The 19,525-nt window shown below is 43.9% G+C and overlaps 1 protein-coding gene across 1 annotated transcript in view; it reads left to right on the top strand.

The window, feature by feature from the left end:
- Nucleotides 1-19,525, top strand: part of ME3 (malic enzyme 3) — a 199,009-nt gene that overhangs the window by 85,925 nt on the left and 93,559 nt on the right. Inside the window, exons 3-4 of the mRNA XM_079930727.1 lie at nt 10,142-10,275; nt 13,258-13,407. Coding sequence (XP_079786853.1) covers nt 10,142-10,275; nt 13,258-13,407 — 284 coding nt within the window. The remainder of the gene's footprint in view (nt 1-10,141; nt 10,276-13,257; nt 13,408-19,525) is intronic.

Here is a 19,525-nt window from a genome sequence, read left to right as displayed (position 1 = left end):
GAGCCCAGAACTTGTTTCGGGTTGGTTCTGGGCAGTAAGGAGTAGCGTATCGTCCACTCTCCTTTCGGGAATTTACACTGTGTTTCTGGATCTGTAATTTTGTACCTGATCACAGAAGTATGTCTGGGAGGAAGGCCATTCTCAGGGCTGTGTCTGCTAAGACTTCCCGATGCCTGTGTTTCTAAGACCCCCATATATCCATCCCAGACGTGTGCTCAGGGGCCCTCGTAAACCTGGGGTTCAGTCAGAGAACAGCAGCCTCAGTAATCCCACTTCCTGTCTCCGACTGGAGTCCACGTCACCCTAACTCATAAAAGTCCCAAACATTGAGTCCTGAATTACTAGGCAGAAGGAGGAGGAAATGCCTTCCGGTCCCCTAACAGCTGTTGGCTTCCATTGTACAATTTCGGAGCTGACTGCCTCCAGCTCTTGTCCCGGCAGCGGCTCCTCTCTGCTGTTGCTGTTGACTGATGGAAGAAGCTGGCCAGCTGTAGCATAAGCAGTCAGCTCAGAGCATGACGTAACAGTGCTGGAACAGAAACCTTTACTAGTACACGTGTGCCTGCTAATCCTTCCTTCCAGTAACGACGCTGCTCTGAGGAAACATGGCTACGTGTATGTCATGGGCCAAGTACATAATCGCAGATGTACAAACACTCCTGTTTGCAGATAGGCTGACCAGCCTGGTGCTAATACAGAGGAGCACTTAGCAGTGGCTGAACCATTAAGGTAACTGGCTCCATTTGCAGAAGCAGAATTATTCTATCTCCAGTCAAATCAAAGCCAACTCAGTCAACAGCCTGTTTAATCTGTCCAGTCTCAGGAGCAGCTGATTAGCACAGAGGAACGAGTGTGAACTTTGGAAGCGTATGGATCTGGGTTCTACTCCTGGTTTTTCCATCGACCTACTGTGTGACCTTGGGCAAGTTACCCCTCTGGCCTCAGTTTCCTAGTCCATAAAATGGGGATAATAATCCTCGGATTGTTAACTCAGGGTTGCCATGAGGGTTGAATGAGGTGACGACTATGAAGTGCCTGCCTCAGTGCCTGACCCAACCCAGCGGACGCTCAGTGAAAGCTAACAGTTGCTCTTGTTATTGGTGATGATATTTTTGTGCTACAGCCTGTTGTTAGCTGCTTCAGAGTGTCTGCTTCCCATTACCTCAAGTTTATTATCTGGTCATTAACGGTCAAGAAATCAAACAGGAAATGCCCTTCCTGTGCTAAACTGTATGACAATGACTCTTAGAGAAGATGGAGAGCTGCCTGAGATGGGGCATCAGGGAGGCCTCCTGAAGGGGCAGCCTCTACTGGGGATTGGAAGATGGATGGAGGGGGGAAGCTGTCAGAGCAAGGTGGACAGGGGTCCTGACGTGAGTCAGAGCATGACAGCCAGAGTGAGTGTGCCTGTTGGGTGGCGTGGAGGACGGGGCGAGTGCATGGAGCCTTGCCTGGGCCATCAGACAAGTGGTTACGCTGGATGTGGTGACAGCACTTCAGCCCCTGTTCCTCCAGCCCCCTTCTGCAGGATGAGCCCCTGACCACCCTTCAGGGCTTATCTCATGCATGGCTAATGAGCTCTCTTGTGTCACCCTGCCCCATGAGCAAATAGTAATGGTAATAAGGAGAACAGTTGGCATTCACTGAGCATTCACTTCCTGTGTGCCAGCACCCGTGCTGAGCATTTCACTCACGTTATTTCATTTAATCCCACAGACATGAAACAGGCAGCATTCCATTTCACAGGTTGGAGAAGTGGCCTGCCCGAGGCAGAGGCCCAGGATCACCAGTACATGTTAATCCACGTGTCTTTGCCAGGAGACTCAGGAGCATAGTCACCGGCTCCTGTTCCTTTCAGGACTCCCTAGTGCCTAACAGGGTACACCTAGCACAAAGTAGGAACTCATAAATGTTTGAAGAGTGAATGAGAAGAGATTGTCAAGCGTACAGCAAGGCTCTGGATCCAGAGGCAATAGGCAGATCACCAAGAGGGGCTTGGGAGACCTCAGGTTGGAAAAGGTCAGTTGTTTTTTTTTTTTGCGGTACGCGGTCCTCTCACTGTTGTGGCCTCTCCTGTTGCGGAGCACAGGCTCCGGACGCGCAGGCTCAGCGGCCATGGCTCACGGGCCCAGCCGCTCTGCGGCATGTGGGATCTTCCCGGACCGGGGCACGAACCCGCGTCCCCTGCATCGGCAGGCGGACTCTCAACCACTGTGCCACCAGGGAAGCCCGGGAAAGGTCAGTTTTTGAGAAGCACTGGGAAGCCTGGGTCTCTGGACAGCAGGAGGCTGATGGGCTCGCTGCCTTTGACCCCTGCCATTTGATGGTGGAATCTATTCAAATATCTTCTCTCTGATGCCAGTAAGGTTTGTCCTGGGTCGAGCCCACGGGTGGAATTTACAGGCTGAGCCAGAGATGCTCATTCAGGCAAGATGATAAAATAGGTTGATGGTTGAAAGATTAACACTGGTACAGCGTAGGCACTGACCAGTCAAAACAGTCCCAGGCCTTTAGTGCTGCAGCAGGATCTTGAAGCCACCTGCTTTGCCAAACATTAACCCATTGGTTGCTGGATCTTGGGGAGGTTCCAAAGGTTCCCTGGGAGAAGCCAGAGCAGGCTGGGAGGGGCACCTGACTGGGGGGAGTAGTCAGAGCAGCGGCTCTGTAGCGATTCAAATATTTCAAAAGAGTCATAACTGGTAGGTCCTTACTGGTGTGTCCTGGCTGAACACCACAAGGTTGCTCTCTGCTAAGAAAGTCAGCCATTTTTAAAAAGCCATTTGTCCTATTTTGAGGACTTTGTTAAAACTAGATAAAATGACCCCAAACTCTATTTACCTGGGCATACAGAAACTGTAGATTCTCATTGTAGTAAGAATGAATAAGGACCCCAACTGTCAACTCCCCCAAGTTGTACAAACCCTACTCTTACCTTAGGACTTCTGGTATACCTTATGGGAATTGTGACTTTCTGACATACAGACCAAGAGCCTGAGTGCCAATTAGTAAAGTTTATTTCTTTTGTAGAGAAATGTAAGTTCTAATACTTTTCCCTTACACCCTAGTGAATCATCTTGTGCCTATCCTATTTTGGAAGCCATGGTAAAGCTAAAGTGCCTGCATTTCTGCTTCGCAAACTTGTAAATCTGAAGTTGCCTTAACATTAGCTTCAGGATGAAAAGAAGCTTCTAGAAGTATTTTTTTTAATCCCTGAACTTACCAGTTGCTAAACGGTCATACTTTTTCCTGAAATACAAAAGAAGTTGGTGGCAGTCAGACAAGAGAAACACTTAGTTCTTGTAGAAAGAAGCAGACTCTTATTAAAAGCCACAATGGTCATGAACAAAGATGATGTCATAATTAAATGCCTGGGCCTGCCTGGGATCCTACAGCCAAGGAGAGACAAACCCAGTCTTTACTAAGCCAGTGAAGACTCACCTGCTTAATGGTGTTTAGTGAGAGTGCCCAGTCTCCAGGGCAAGCTGTTTCCTGCAAAAGGATCAAGGACCGAGGTGTCATACCATGCTTGCAAAGCTGGTAGCCAGCACAGGGAATTTATGAACTGGTGACTTTGGGCTTTGATGAAGGAAACATTGGGAATTTTATGTGCGGAGAGTACTTTGCTCCATGAGTCATACTTTCAAACAGAGTCGAGAGTATCCCGATAGGTCTTTCTAACAGTTCCAGCAGTTCTTCTGAGAGGAGGAACAATTCCTCAGGATTTTCATAAGCTGAGTGATCGTTATTACTTTGTAAAAGCCAGAATTATAATAGGAGCCAGAATTCATAGTTTCGGATATTCCGAGGTTACAAAACAAAAACGAAGAGGAAATGGGGAATAGCCAATATTCGCTTTTTTCACTCTGTTTCTCTTTTTTTCCACTCCTCTTTCACCCCTCACCATCCCAACTCACATTTTCTGAGGTCCATCTCACCAAGGTCCTGGCAGGGTGTACACTATGTAAGTGGCAAAAACAGAGCCTGTGATCAAATGTTGACTGTGACTTATCCCTAGTCAAAGAAATCATCAGGGAAAAGATTATCACACCGAACGGACTTACTGATTATAAGAAGCATCCTGGGGCTTCCCTGGTGGCGCAGTGGTTGAGAGTCCGCCTGCCGATGCAGGGGACGCGGGTTCGTGCCCCGGTCTGGGAAGATCCCACATGCCGCGGAGCGGCTGGGCCCGTGAGCCATGGCCACTGAGCCTGCGCGTCCGGAGCCTGTGCTCCGCAGTGGGAGAGGCCACAACAGTGAGAGGCCCGCGTACTGCAAAAAAAAAAAGATGCATCCTGGTTTAGCAAGCAATAAAATATGGGGTAATAACTATGCAACTTCAGGAGCATCATATAACCTCTCATGCTCAGCTGTCTCATCTGTACAGTAGAGGCTGCAAAACTTCCTCACAAGGTGATTGTTAGGGATGGAGTGAGATTGGGTATTTATTAGTCCTTTTCTTGGAGATGATGATAGCGACAGCTAGGTGGGGTTGATCAGTATATGGGCTTGAATCGCCCTGTCATTATTAAACTCCCTGTAAATGCACTCGTAATAATGGTAGATGAGGTATTTTTCAGCTGGTGGAGGAATGAGTGGAGCTGATGCTCCCTACCTTTTCAAGCTTCCCCTCCCCATAGGAGTCTGGGGAAGCTAGACAGCCATCAGCGTCATTTAGTTCTCACTTATCACCCCACAGCCTTCACTTCTAGGAGGAACCTTGCGTTACTTGGGGCTTATTATGAATAGGGAGCTTAAACAGGGTTGCCCCAGGTATCATCAGCCTTGACTACAATGGGGGTCATAATAACAGTATTCAATAATGAATTAGTTAATTAAAAACTGTTCTCAGCCCCCTACACAATCCCCCCCCATGGGGATTCTGGTCCTTTTCTTGTTGATGTGTGCCACCCATGGAGCCACTCTGCCACTTGCCACTGTGGCCATTGCCACAGTGAGAAGGTTGGGGAAGCTGAGGAAGGCTCGACCAGGAGCTTCTAGGCAGTGCTAGGGCAGCCCTCATTCAGCAGAGCCACCCAGAGTTCTACACGGAAAAGGTGTCTCTTTTTCACAGTGTGTTGTACATTATCATTTCAGGATAAAGGTAGGGCAGCTGGGGTCCCCATGTCCCTCAGTATCCCTTATGAGAACAGGTCCTGCAACTTCTGCCAGCAGACACTGTCCCCAGAGGGCTTAACTGGGCCAGGGAGCAGATTCCATGACGTCCTACTTGTCCCCCATCTCTCCCTGCCAGTGCCCAAACCAGAAAATGCTGTTCAGTGAAAGACACCAGTCAGAGAATGAAAAGACAAGCCACGTACTGGAAGAAATATTTACAAAACACATGTCTGATACAGGACTTGTATCTGAAATATGCAAAGAATTCTTTTAAAACAGCTTTATAGAGTTATAATTCACATACCACACAATTCACTCATTTAAAGTACACAATTCAGTGGTTTGGGAGATAATCCATTATTAACTTTTTAAGTTGGGGTAAAGTATATATATATGTTTACAGCAAAATTTGGTTAAACCATTTGTACAATTAATTGTCATTAAGTACATTAATAATGTTGTGCAACCATCACTACCGCTCATTTCTGAAACTTTTTCATTGCCCTAAATAGAAACTCTGTAACCATTAAGTAATAACTCACCCACCACTTCCCCACCGCCCAGCCTTTAGTAATCCTAATCTACTTTCTGCCTCCATGAATTTGCCTATTCTAGATATTTCATGTAAGTGGAATCATACAATATTTTTCCTTTTGTATCTGTCCTTCTGTATCATAATGTTTTCAACGTTCATCCATGAAGTAGCATGTATCAGAATTCATTCTCTTTTATGTTTGAATAAATTTTATTGTACATATATACATTTTGTTTATCTGTTCACATGGTGGTCACCTGGGTTGATTCCACCTTTTGGCTGTAGTGAATAATACTGCAGTGAACATTGGGGTACAAGTAACTGTTCAAGTCCTTGCTTTCAGTTCCTTTGGGCATATACTAGGAGTAGAATTATATACTGGGGTCATATGGTAATTCTGTGTTTAGCTTTTTGAGGAAATGCTAAACCATTTTTCCATAGGGGCTGCCACACTTTACATTCCTACCAGCAATGTACAAAGGTTTCAGTTTCTCCACATCTTCACCAGCACTTGTTATTTACTGGGGGTGTTTGGTTTTTTGTTTTCTTTTCTTTTTTTTTTTTTTTTTTGGTTTTTTGGTTTATAGTTCAGCCATCCTAGTGGGTGTGAACCGGTATCTCATTGTAGTTTTGATTTGACTTTCCCTAATGACTAATGATGCTGAATATTTTTTCATATGCTATTGGCCATTTGTATATCTTCTTTGGAGAAATATCTGTTCAAGTTATTTGCCCATTTTTTACTTGGGTTGTTTTTGTTGTGTTGTAGCAGTTACTTAGAGACTGGATATTAAACTGTTATCAGACCTACGATTGCCAAATATTTTCTCTCATTTTGTATGTTGTCTTTTTTATATATAAATTTAATTAATTAATTAATTAATTTTATTTTTGGCTGCGTTGGGTCTTCGTTGCTGCATGTGGGCTTTCTCTAGTTGCGGCGGGCGGGGGCTACTCTTCGTTGCAGAGAACGAAGCCATCTCATTGCGGTGTCTTCTCTTGTTGCAGAGCACGGGCTCTAGGTGCACGGACTTCAGTAGTTGTGACTCGTGGGCTCAGTAGTTGTGGCTCGTGGGCTCTAGAGCGCAGGCTCAGTAGTTGTGCACGGGCTTAGTTGCTCCGTGGCATGTGGGATTTTCCTGAACCAGGGCTCAAACCCGTGTCCCCTGCATTGGCAGGAGGATTCTTAACCACTGAGCCCCAAGGGAAGCCCCTGTCCATTGTCTTTTCACTTTCTTGATAGTGTCCCTTTATGCACAGAAGTTTTTAGATGAAGTCGATTTATCTAATTTTTTTCTTTGCTGCTGGTGCTGTGGGTGTCCTATCTTAGAATCCATAGTCAAACCCAGGGTCATGAAGACTTACCCCTGTGTTTTCTTCTAAGAGTTTTATGATTTTAACTCTTACATTTAGGCTATTGATCTGTTTTGAGTTAATTAGGAGTCCAGCTTCATTCTTTTGCATGTGGAAATCCAGTTGGCCCAGCTGCATCTCTTGAAGAAACTATCCTTTCCCCACTGAATGGAATTGGCATCCTTGTCAAGAATCAACCTGCCCCACATGTATGGGTTTATTTCTGGACTCTTATTTCTGATTCTATTCTGTTGATCTATAGGTACTTATGCCAGTACCACACTGGTTTTTTTTCCTTTTTTTAAAGCACCACACTATTTTGATGGCCACAGTTTAATGTTAAGTTTTGAAATCTTTTATTTTTTTAAATGGTTTAGGTTGTTCAGAGCCCTTTGCTATTCCGTATGAATTTGAGGCTTGGCCTTCCTATTTCTGCAGAAGAGGCCATTCAAATTTTGATAGGGATTGCATCAAAACTGTAGATCAAAGGACTATTAAAACTCAACAATAAGAAAAAAACAATTAAAAAATAGGTGAAAGATCTGAACAGTACCTTACCAAGAAGATATACAGGTGAAAAATAAGCATATAAAAAAATGCTCAACATAATATGTCAATCGGGAGTTACAAATTAAAACAATAATAGCATGCCACTACAGATCTGTTACAATGACTGAAATTTTTTAAACTGGTAATACCAATGGCTAGAGAGGATGTGGAGCAACAGAAACTCATTCGCTGCTGGTGGGAATGCAAAGTGATGCAGCCACTTTGGCAGCTTCTGAAAAAGCTAAATGGAATCTTACCATATGATCCAGCAATCGCACTTCTGTGTATTTACTCAACTGTTCTGAAAATGTATGTTCACGTGAAAACCTGCACATGAATGTTTATAGTAACTTTATATTCACCCAAAACTGAAAGCAAACAAGGTGTCCTTTAGGTAAATGGAGAAACAAGCTGTGGTACAACCAATGGAATGCCATTCAGTGATTTAAAAAAATGAGTGATCAAGCCGCAAAAATACATGGATGACCCTTATGTGCTTATTGCCAAGTGAAAGGAAGCCAGTCTGAAAAGGCTACATAATGTATGATTCCAATTGTATGATGTTCTGGAAAAGGCAAAACTGTAGAGACATTAAAAAAAAAAAAAAGAAAAAATCAGTACTCGCCAAAATTCAGGGAGTGGAGGGAGGGATGAATGGGTAAAACACATGGGATTTTAGAGCACTGAAACTGTGTAGTATTGTACTATAGTACAATACTATCATGAGGGGTACATGGTATTACGCCTTTGTCAAAACTCATGGAACTTTACGGTACAAACAATGGACCTTAATGTATTCGGATTTATTTTTAAATATTTATTTATTTATTTATTTTTAAATATTTAAATCCTGGAGGATCCCAGGAAGGAATGCAGACTGTGATAAGAGAATCTAACTGTCAGTGAAGTGGGTTCAAGGAAAAGTGCTGATCTAAGTGACTTCGGAAATGAGTGGAGTTTATTAGAGTAAAGGCAAAAACAATGACACGTAAGCACTCCACTCTAGCTCATAAAGTTGTTTCCCACTGTAGTACAGGTTAACAGTGTTGATACTACTATATGTCAACAGGCAGTTGCAAATTAAAACAATAACAACATACCACTACATATATATTACAGTACTGAGTAATTAAGCATGTAGATGGCAGATGATGGGAGCTAAGTCTCTCACTGTTGGAATCAGAACTGACAGACCAGCAAGGTGATGAGGCTAGAAAGATCCATGTGGTAATGGGTTAGAGTTAGAGACATTAGTATGAACTGGTATTTAGCTTAGGATAGATTCATTTCCTTACTCTGTCAGCTGAGGGGGACTGAAAACAAAGAAACTCCAGTAGCAAGGAGCACAAGGAATAAGTAGAACCCAGATTGTGGTTTCTAATACCATGCTCCAAAAAGGAATCCAGCCTCTTTGAAAAAAATGGCTGATTCTAGGACTTGGGCAGGCAATGTGCAAGATGAGCCTGGAGCATCTTGTAGTGGCAGAAAATAAGAAGTACTAATGAAAAAGAGAAAGGGAGGAAAGGAAAGGGAAGAGAAGGGAAGGGAAGGGACAAGCAAAATTATAGGACTTAAAGGGACACAGAGCCAACTGAAAGAGTTTCCAAAGGCCAAAGCTAGAACAATTTGAGCAAAAGAAATACATAAGACAGTATTGGATTATAACCCAGAGTATAAAACAAATGCCCATGAGTTCATTCTAATATAAATTAATGATTGAACAAACAAATGAGACAAATATCCCATGCAGAATTCTAAGTAACTTTACAGCGGAGAGACCTGACAAGCACTACTTCAACCAAGTGATCATGGTCAACATCGACAGTGGTCAGTCATGTTGCTAGTATGTGCCTTGATCTTATGTGGTGAAAATGGCACTCCATCTCTGTGGTCGTCCTCCTCAAAACCCATTACCCCACTGCAGTCATGAGAGAAACATCAGACAAATTCCAGTAGAGACATAGTGTACAAAATACCTGACCAGTCCTCTTCAAAATGCTCCCAGGTCATCAAAACCAAGGAACGTCAGAGCCAAGAGGAGCCTAAGGAGACGTGATGACTCCATGTAATGTGGAATCCTGGATGGGATCCTGGAATAACAAAGGAAGGGCATTCGGTGAAAACTAAGGAAATCTGAATAAACCGTGGACTTTACTTAATAATAATGTATCACTGTTGATTCATTAATTCTAACGAATGTTCCATACCGATGGACGATATTAATAATAGGGGAAACTGGGTGAGGAGATATGTGGGAACTCTCTGTACTATCTTCTCAATTCTTCTGTAAATCTAAAACTGTTCTAAAAATAAAATACATTTTTTAAAAAGATAAACAAAAATAAACCAAAAGAACCCCTGATGATATAGATATTTTCCATGTTTTTCTAAGAGGAGGCTGGAGCCCAGAAGAGTCAAGATAACTGGCACAGATTGCCCAGCTACTTAAATGGCAGAGGTGGGATTTGAGTCCAGGGTCCTTGCTGTTGAGTCACAGTGACTTTGGCCTGTCTGTGGATGGAACTCTTCTGTTCCTTGGTTTCCTGCGTATCCATTTATGTGTGTGTGTTTCTTTCTTGTTCTCCCCAGGGCATGGCCTTTACCCTTGAGGAAAGGCTGCAGCTTGGGATCCATGGCCTAATACCCCCCTGCTTCCTGAGCCAGGACGTCCAGCTCCTCCGGATTATGAGATACTACGAGCGGCAGCAGAGTGACCTGGACAAGTTAGTACCTAAAGTCTCTTCTCTCTCCCCAGAGCCCCGGGCTTAGCTGTCTGTTTCCTGTGGTCCACAGAGGGTTTTCTGGATACTCTCTAGCCAGGAAAGGCTGAGAGCCCTGAGAGATCCCAGATCCAGCCCTGCCTTTCATAGGGTGATGGTCTCCTTGAGGACCAGGGCTTGTTATGATCAAGGCACAGTCAATGTGTCCTGGGAGGACTGGGAAGGGAGCCTGAATTCCAACCAGTGGAATCTGGTTGGGCCCCCGGGAAGTGATGGAATCAGAATCAGCCCAGGAAGCACCAATAGGACGTCAGCATTCAGCAGTGGGGTTCACGGAAGACATTTTACTCAGCGGGAAGACGTGGGGCAAAAATGTAGGGGCAGGTATGTTAAGGAAGTGGTACGTGGCCCAGGTTCCTGGAATAAGGGGAATGTGGTGGAGAAGAGGGGAAATGGACAGGGGCATCTTGGGAAGGACCTGGGATGTTGTATGTTAGAGGCTTAGGGGGAGTAGTTAACAACCCTGCTGCCCCTCTGGTTCTGTCCCAGTGGGGATGTAGACATGAAAGCCCAATGGGGAATCACAGGATCAGCTTTACCAGTCTTACTAAGAAGGTAGTGACCTCACAGGTCACATGGCTATGAACAGGTAGTGACCTCACAGGTCACAGGATTTGAACACAGGTAATTAGCTCCAGAGTCCGTGCTTTCAACCTCTCTGCTTCACCGTAGCTAAGAGGCGTTGAAGCTTAGTGGCTACAGGACTAGACTCTAGTCCTAGACTGAGTTCAAATCCTCATTTTACCACTTAACAGCAAAAGCTCTTTAGCCTCTCTGGGTCGTTCCCCATCTGTACATTGAGTATGTCAGTGGTGTCTAACTCATAGGGTTATGGTGAGGATTAAATACGTTAGTATTTGTGACGTGCTTAGAACAGTGCCTGGCCCATAGTCGGCACTATGTGAGGGCTTGTTAAATAAATGTGTCGTCTTGCCATGGGCTCCAGCAGAAATGTAGGGAGAAGATAAGTGTTCCTCTTACATATCCATAGAGCTTAATGGCCAAGACTTTGGGTCCTTGAGGGTGTGGCTATCCCCCTAGGGGCTGAGTGCAGCAGCTTGTCAGGATCTTTCCATGTCCCCGCAGTACCATCCATCACTTCTGAGCAGTAGTGGATAAGGAAGCCTCTGCCCCCTCCCCCTCCCCTGCAGCACTAACCTCTATGGTCATTACTCACATTAACTCCAAGGCCATACTGCAGCCCAAGCCAAACATTCTCTCCCTCTTGTTTATTCCACTCAGATTGGGTCTAGCCTCGTCACCCGGAAGAGCAAACCATAAAGTACACATGGATTCCAGCTAACAATATTAGACGTGCCCTAACTTTGAACAATCCAAACTTCTCTCGTTTGTTAAATTTGCAAAGAAGAATTAAAGTCCAAGGTGAAATCCTCTTTCCTAAAGATATTAAGCCCTAAAAATCAAGATCCAAAATCCTTCCCTTTCCAGTTCTTTCCAGCTAGATGGGCCTCACTCATATGCCTGGGAAGATGTGTCAGGCTCAGGGGGCAGAGGCCTGATCCTGGGAGTGCTAGAGGGTTTGCTACTGACGCTTGCCCTGTTGACTACTCTGACCCACTCATTCCTGGAGTCCCTCATTTCAGCAGGTGCTTAGGGGGAAATGCTAAGGACACTCCCCAGCTTCTGACGGGTAAGGACAGTGGAGTGCTAGTAAATGTTTAAGAACTGGCTTTGGGGCCGTTGGATGGGGTTTTAGAGCATTTACCGGTTTCCATGGTGTAAATACTCCCACCACGGCCAATTTCAACTTACCAACTTGACATCACTGAATGCAGAATTGAGAAGTGATGTGTACAAATGGCTACTGAGTAAGGGAATCCTTACACTAGTGCTGAGCTGAGATCCCGGCTATTCTAAGCATAAATCCTCCCTTCCGAAAAGTGCCTCCTAAAACACGTTTTTTAGTTCTGAACCAGTGTCTTTGGTGAAGAAGGAGAGGCTGACGCCCCGAGAAGTCACAAGACTTCCTCGCAGTGACACAGCTAGTGAAAAGCAGAGCTGCGATTCACACCCAGGACCCTGACACCACACGCAGGGATCATTCCCCTGTCAGAGCATCTCTGTCACCCCCACTCCATGCCAGCACCTCACGTGCCTTCATTATCTCTCCCAAACTGTTGTCCTGAAAGGTTGCGATATCAGCAGTCACTTACACCTCACTGGGAATTTCAATCCCTTGGTTTTTTTTTTCCTCCCAGATGTTTTTTGCATTTTTAGGAGTGTGAATGAAAGGCTTTTTTCCTGGCTTAGTGATTTCAGGCTTCAGGAACTAAGTAAGAGAGAGATTTTGGGGGGAACATGCTTCCTGAGATCACCTGGTACTCAACCACTGGTGAACACTGCTTGTGACAGTAACCAGCCCTGTGGGGTAGAAAAGGCCAGTTCATATATCACTGGTCCACCCAGTATTTTCCCTGACCCTCCCCCATCCCCAGAATACCGTTATTCTGTTGTCCTTCATTAATGTCCACATAATAATAGTATAACTAACCGTCCTACATCATGGTTGAGAGTGCAGATTCTGGAGTCAGATTGCTTAGGTTCAGATCCCTTGGGTGCATTATTTCATTTCTCTGTGCCTTGATCCCCTTGTCTCTAAAATAGTCAGAATTATAGTACCCACCTTCCAAGTCATTGGGAGGCATGTTCCCCATGTTAAATGAGTTGATGAAAAATAATTAGAATAGCACCTACAGCACGTGTAGTAATAAGCACCATAAGGCAGGTACTATTCTCCACATTTCATAGATGATGAGACACGTGCTTAGAGGAGATGATGACTTGCCCACGAAGGTGCCATTGAAAGTAGCTGAGTGGGAGCCCTGGGTCTTTGCATCAGGGGCCTTCTGTGCTGCCGCAGATGGTACTCACGTGATCAGCTTGGTTCTTGTCTCGCCTCCCGAGGTACATCATCCTCATGACGCTCCAAGACCGGAACGAGAAGCTCTTCTACCGAGTGCTGACGTCGGACGTGGAGAAATTCATGCCCATCGTGTACACGCCCACCGTGGGGCTGGCCTGTCAGCACTACGGCCTGACCTTCCGCAGGCCCCGGTGAGTGGTCCTGGGACAAGGGCTCAGGGAGGGGCTGTCTCATGGAGGGGAATCAATCTTCCTGCTGGCCCTGCTTGTTGGGACTCCGGAAGCGCTTTCTGATTGGGGCAGCGGCCCAATGAGGCATTTGTTTTTAAGCAGTTGCTCAGTGAAATGACCCCATGTGCAGAGAAATGAGCTGAGAGAGTATCTAGCAAGGGGATAGTGGAACTTCTTCACCTCGGAATAATAAATGCCCGACATGTTGTTCAGAGTTGGCCTGAGAGGTATTTCACATTGTTTTTCTCTCCTTATCTACCTCCAACTTCCTCCCTCCCTCTGTCCCTCCAAACCCTGCTTTCCTGGTCATCTCCAATGTGCCAACAGCTCTCCTGCCAATTCAGGCCCATGAATAATGGAGTGTTGGATGCCAGAGACTGAATTCTTTTGCTGATTCAGAGAACCAGTATTCCTTCATTTGGGTTTGACTCAGATTCCACTCAAATCGTCATTTTATGAGGCAGAAATTTGGCCCTGCATTTTCTTTCAGAGCCAAAGAGTTTGGGGGCAGTTTTCTAAGGAGACCACCTGGTTTTTTTCACGGTGAGTTCAGCATATACATTTTTTAAAAATTAAAAAGGAAAAAATGGGAGGATTTTCAAATCTTCAGCGCAAGGTAATTGTCAACACATAGTTCTAGCACTGATGATTGAAGAGCTCCTGGGTTTATTAAATGTCATGGAACGTTGTTTCGGTCTGTGTTAAAATACTTAAATTTACAACATACTGTGCACAGATGTGTAATTTACGTTTACATAGAATTTATAAATCTGTGTTTATAAATCATGCGCTACGTGGGGAACATGTAATCATGGATCCAGAACATCTTTTGTTAATTTGGAAAGACAGTCTTCCGGTTCTGAAGGCAGCATTTGGGATGAGCACTGCAGGCTGAGCCCAGGGAGTCCCCAGTGTTACCCTTGGCAGAGAGCAGCGTGTCACACCTCGTCTGGGGGAGGGTGTCCGGTTGTTGCAGCAGACTCGTCCTCATTACTCAGAGCAGCCACACTTCTGCCATTCTGAGGCATGGGGTAGGGGTGGTGTGTGGGGAGCGAGGCAGTGCACCAAGGCCCCGTAGCAGTTCTGGTCTTTGACCTGCCTCTTTCAACAGGAAAGAGACTCCTGTTCTCTTATTCTCATCCCTAAAACCAACACTGGCAGAGACCTTGGAAGCTGATGGTACATATCTGAAGGATGCAGGACCCTATTTACCTCCCAGTTCCTACTCAGAGATGGTCCTTGCAGGTCCTTCCTCTTGCACAGTGCAGCTCAGCTCATGTCATTTCCCTCCTCTGAGGCTGTCCGCAGCCACCTGGGGCTTAAAGAAACAAGTCGAACACTTTGACAAAACTAAGCCTGGCACAGCCCAGATCGTCCTCAAAAGTCCCATGTTCTGGCTCCCCTGATCTAGTGTCCTTGCCCAAGTATGCCTGGCATTCTCTGCATGCCTTTGCACATGTAGTCTCCTCTGCCTCAGACTCCTGCATTCTCTCCTTTCCTCATTCTCTACCTGTCAAAATGCAAGTTATCCTGCACACACTCCCCTTCCAAGAGTCTCTGTGGAGCCCTCCCTGGTCCACGCCGGCCTGAACTGATCACTCTGCTTTCAGCCTCCCACAGAATCCATTACACATATTTCTATTCCATAGTTTTATTGTTGGTGCTTTATGTTTTTAATTATTTGTGTACCAGCCTCCTCTGCTGGAACACAAATTTCTGGAGGGGGCAGGAAATGCATCAGATCCATTTCTTGAGTAATCGACCCTCAGATGGGAAGGTAGCATTGTGTACTGAGTGAGAAGAAGGAGCTAGGTGTTCGCAGTCAGCCCCATGGTTTAGTCTCCTTGACCCTGGGCAAGTTTCTTAACCTCTCTCAGCCTTAATGTCCACATTTATCAAACGGAGGTAATAGCGCTACCTACCTCAAATAATCATTGTGAGGGTACAATGTGATAGTGTGGTCAGGTACCTGGCATAAATGTTAGGGTCTGTTTCCTTCAGTAACTGCTGGGAGGAAGGAAGGACTGATAAATGCAGAGTTCTACTATATGTCTGCATTTTAAAATTTTGCAAAGAAAATTGAGTCATTGAACATGTAATGAACAAACATGTGTAACTACGGATGCGATTTGGCTCTTCCAGACTCACTGTTTCCTGAAGAGGTCCTTTAATCCTTAAGGCATGGCTCACTGCTGCCACTGGCTTGCAGCTGAGATTGCATGGAAATACACGGCCATTCCACTCCCCTCTCCCACTCCCAGGCTGTGTGGGAGCCCTCCTCCACAGGCCCTATGGACTAGATTGTGAATTCAGCTGGTGGCTTCAGATAAACTAGTATCAGGCTGGTGATGGTAGAGTTTGCCTCCAGGAGGGTCCAGTCCAGGATCCAGGAAACTCGCAAGACTGAATTTGAGTTAATGAGCAATTCTGGAGCAGTTACTAGGTGCTGAGCATCATGTTACACACTGTGAAGTTACGCCGAAAGAACAAAATACAGTTCTTGACCTCAAGCAATAATAATGTAAATTGAATACAATAAAAGTTAAAAGGAGATAAGAGATTTAATAGGGACAAAGGATTACAGGAGCACAAGGGAGAGGAATATTTCTTTTCCCTGAGGGCAGCAGGAATGCTTCACCTCCAAGGCTGAATAGGAATTCCATGGGTGGAGAAGGAGGGAGCGGCCATTCCAGGAAAGGGCTTGGTTTTATTGGCTTTGTAGACAGCCTGGCAGTCAGCTACCTTGGGTATCTCCCCACCTCCTCTGCCTGGCAAGGAGGGCAATGGGAGGGGACCTAAGCCTTTACATCCATTGGCTTGTAATGGACCTTCCCAAAGTCCTGGAAGGTTAGTTTGTAAACAGTGTCATTCATTTCACAAATGAGGAAACTGGGGTGGCCAAAGGAAAGGAACTGGTCTGAGATCACATTTGACAAGCAATTTATAAAGTGACAATTCTGACAGTGGGAATCAGGGGAAAGCCACACCAAGAAGATGACGTTTGATCTGGGCCATGAAAGATGAGTGCAAAGAATTGAGACAAAAAGTCTTTGTCTCTCTTAGATAGCCTCATCCACCAGAGGGCAGACAGCAGAAGCAAGAATTACAATCCTGCAGCCTATGGAACAAAAACCGCATTCACAGAAAGACAGACAAAATGAAAAGGCAGAGGACTTTGTACCAGATGAAGGAACAAGATAAAACCGCAGAAAAACAACTAAATGAAGTGGAGATAGGCAAGCTTCCAGAAAAAGAATTCAGAATAATGATAGTGAAGATGATCCAGGGCCTCGGAAAAAGAATGGAGGCAAAGATCGAGAAGATACAAGAAATGTTTAACAAAGACCTAGAAGAATTAAAGAACAAACAAAGAGATAAACAGTACAATAACTGAAATGAAAAATACACTAGAAGGAATCAATAGCAGAATAACTGAGGCAGAAGAACGGATAAGTGACCCGGAAGACAGAATGGTGGTATTCACTGCTGTGGAACAGAATAAAGCAAAAAGAATGAAAAGAAATGAAGACAGCCTAAGAGACCTCTGAGATAACCTTAAACGCAACAACATTCGCATTATAGGGGTCCCAGAAGGAGAAGAGAGAGAGGAAGGACCCGAGAAAATATTTGAAGAGATTATAGTCGAAAAATTCCCTAACATGGGAGAGGAAATAGCCACCCAAGTCCAGGAAGCACAGAGAGTCCCAGGCAGGATAAACCCAAGGAGAAACACGCCAAGACACATAGTAATCAAATTGACAAAAATTAAAGACAAAGAAAAATTATTGAAATCAACAAAGGAAAAACGACAAATAACATACAAGGGAACTCCCATAAGGTTAACAGCTGATTTCTCAGCAGAAACTTTACAAGCCAGAAGGGAGTGGCACAATATATTTAAAGTGATGAAAGGGAAGAACCTACAACCAAGATTACTCTACCCAGCAAGATTCTCATTCAGATTCAACGAGAAATCAAAAGCTTTACAGACAAGCAAAAACTAAGAGAATTCAGCACCACCAAACCAGCTCTACAACAAATGCTAAAGGAACTTCTCTAAGTGGGAAACACAAGAGAAGAAAAGGACCTAAAAAAACAAACCCAGAAAAGAAAATGATAATTGGAACATACATATTGATAACTACCTTAAACCTCAATGGATTAAATGCTCCAACCAAAAGACACAGGCTCTCTGAATGGATACAAAAACAAGACCCATATATATGCTGTCTACAAGAGACCCACTTCAGACCTAGGGACACATACAGACTGAAAGTGAGGGGATGGAAAAAGATATTCCATGCAAATGGAAATCAAAAGAAAGCTGGAGTAGCAACACTCATATCAGATAAAATAGACTTTAAAATAAAAAATGTTACAAGAGACAAGGAAGGACACTATGTAATGATCAAGGGATCAATCCAAGAAGAAGACATAACAATTATAAATATATATGCACCCAACATAGGAGCACCTCAATACATAAGGCAAATGCTAACAGCTATAAAAGAGGAAATCGACAGTAACACAATAATAGTGGGGGACTTTAACACCTCACTTACACCAATGGATAGATCATCCAGACAGAAAAGTAATAAGGAAACACAAGCTTTAAATGACACAATAGAGCAGAGAGATTTAATTGATATTTATAGGACATTCCATCCAAAAACAGCAGACTACACTTTCTTGTCAAGTGCACACAGAACATTCTCCAGGACTGATCACATCTTGAGTCACAAATCAAGCCTTGGTAAATGTAAGAAAATTGAAATCATATCAAGCATCTTTTCCGACCACAATGCTATGAGATTAGAAACCAATTACAGGGGAAAAAACGTAAAAAACACAAACACATGGAGGCTAAACAATACGTTACTAACCAAGAGGTCCCTGAAGAAATCAAAGAGGAAATCAAAAACTACCTTGAGATAAATTACAATGAAAACACGATGATCCAAAACCTATGGGATGCAGCAAAAGCAGTTCTAAGAGGGAAGTTTATAGTAATACAAGCCTACCTTAAGAAACAAGAAAAAATCTCAAATAAACAATCAAACCTTACACCTAAAGGAACTAGAGAAAGAAGAACAAACAAACCCAAAGTTAGTAGAAGGAAAGAAATCATAAAGATCAGAGCAGAAGTAAATGAAATAGAAACAAAGAAAACAATAGCAAAGATCAATAAAACTAAAATCTGGTTCTTTGAGAAGATAAACAAAATTGATAAATCTTTAGCCAGACTCATCAAGAATAAGAGGAAGAGGACTCAATCAATAGAATTAGAAATGAAAAAAAGAGAAGTTACAACGGACACCACAGAAATACAAAGCATCATAAGAGACTACTATAAATAACTCTATGCCAATAAAATGGACAACCTGGAAGAAATGGACAAATTAGAAAGGTATAACCTTCCAGGACTGAACCAGGAAGAAATAGAAAATATGACTAGACCAGTCACAAGCACTGAAATTGAAACTGTGATTAAAAATCTTCCAACAAACAAAGTCCAGGACCAGATGGCTTCACAGGTGAATTCTATCAAACGTTTAGAGAAGAGCTAACACCCATCCTTCTCAAACTCTTCCAAAAAATTGCAGAGGAAGGAACACTCCCAAACTCATTCTATGAGGCCACCATCACCCTGATAGCAAAACCAGACAAAGATACTACAAAAAAAGAAAATTACAGATGAGTATCACTGATGGATATAGATGCAAAAATCCTCAACAAAATACTAGCAAACAGAATCCAACAGCACATTAAAAGGATTATACACCATGATCAAGTGGGATTTATCCCAGGGATGCAAGGATTCTTCAATATATGCAAATCAATCAATGTGATACACCATATTAACAAATTGAAGAAGAAAAACCATATGATCATCTCAATAGATGCAGGAAAAGCTTTTGACAAAATTCAACACCCATTTATGATAAAAACTCTCCAGAAAGTGGGCATAGAGGGAACCTACTTCAACATAATAAAGGCCATATACAACAAACCCACGGCAAACATCATTCTCAATAGTGAAAAACTGAAAGCATTTCTTCTAAGATCAGGAACAAGACAA

Source organism: Stenella coeruleoalba (assembly GCF_951394435.1).
Source record: "Stenella coeruleoalba genome assembly, chromosome: 8".
Classification (NCBI taxonomy): Eukaryota; Metazoa; Chordata; class Mammalia; order Artiodactyla; family Delphinidae; genus Stenella; species Stenella coeruleoalba.
Note: the sequence above shows the minus strand (reverse complement) of the source record. Positions and strands in the feature narration are given on the sequence as shown.